This window comes from Carlito syrichta, unplaced genomic scaffold (assembly GCF_000164805.1).
Source record: "Carlito syrichta isolate Samal-C Ts95f unplaced genomic scaffold, Tarsius_syrichta-2.0.1 Scaffold309259, whole genome shotgun sequence".
In the NCBI taxonomy this organism is placed as follows: domain Eukaryota; kingdom Metazoa; phylum Chordata; class Mammalia; order Primates; family Tarsiidae; genus Carlito; species Carlito syrichta.
Window position 1 is genome coordinate 231,136 of NW_007253355.1, and position 737 is coordinate 231,872.

Sequence of the window (737 nt, forward strand, 5' to 3'; positions counted from 1 at the left end):
TACATTGCACTGCTGTCAGATTAATGTTCTGTATGTCGGTTAGACGCATTTGGTTTACAGTGTTGATCAAGTCCACTGTTTCCTTATTTATTTTACATCTGGACTATCTGTCTATTGTTAAAAGTAGGGTACTGAAATCCCCTAGTAGGCCGGGCTCAGCGGTTCAGCCTTACTGGAATTCCTACACTTTGGAAGGCCGCAGCGAGTGGACTGCCAGAGCCTGAGGGTTCAAGACCAGCCCGGGCAACTTGGCGAGAGCTCGTCTCTACAATAAAAAATAAAATTAGCCGGGCGTGGTAGTGTACGCCGGTAGTTCGGCTGCTTGGAAAGTTGAGGCGGGAGGATGGCCAGAGCCCAGCGGATCGACGCAGGGGTGGCGGTGAGCCAGCCACTGCACTCCAGACTGGGCGACGGAGTGAGACTCCAACTAAAAAAAAGAAAAGAAATCCGCTACTATTACTTTGTTGCGGCCCGGCCGGCGAAGAGGGGGAGCCCGCACCTGGACGGGGGGGGGCGAGGAGGAGGCGGGCTCCCAATCCGGTTCCACCCGGGTCTCCCACCGCCCCCGCCGCGGTCTCAGCAGCTCCGGCGGCGGGAGGAGCGGGAGCGGTTCGGCAGCCCGGCTTCGCGAAGGCTCCCCGTGCCGCTGCCTGCAGGCACCCGGTGCGCGTCCTGCCCGCCGCCAAGATGCCCAAGAGGAAGGTGAGCGGCGGCCGCGGCCCGCACACGCCCCCTCG

General features: G+C 60.4%; 1 protein-coding gene across 1 annotated transcript in view; it reads left to right on the forward strand.

The window, feature by feature from the left end:
- Positions 1 to 513: 513 nt before the first annotated feature.
- Positions 514 to 737, forward strand: part of HMGN1 (high mobility group nucleosome binding domain 1) — a 53,029-nt gene continuing 52,805 nt past the window's right edge. Inside the window, exon 1 of the mRNA XM_008067007.2 lies at positions 514 to 702. Within this exon, the coding sequence (XP_008065198.1) occupies positions 688 to 702 (15 nt within the window). The 5' untranslated portion in view covers positions 514 to 687. The remainder of the gene's footprint in view (positions 703 to 737) is intronic.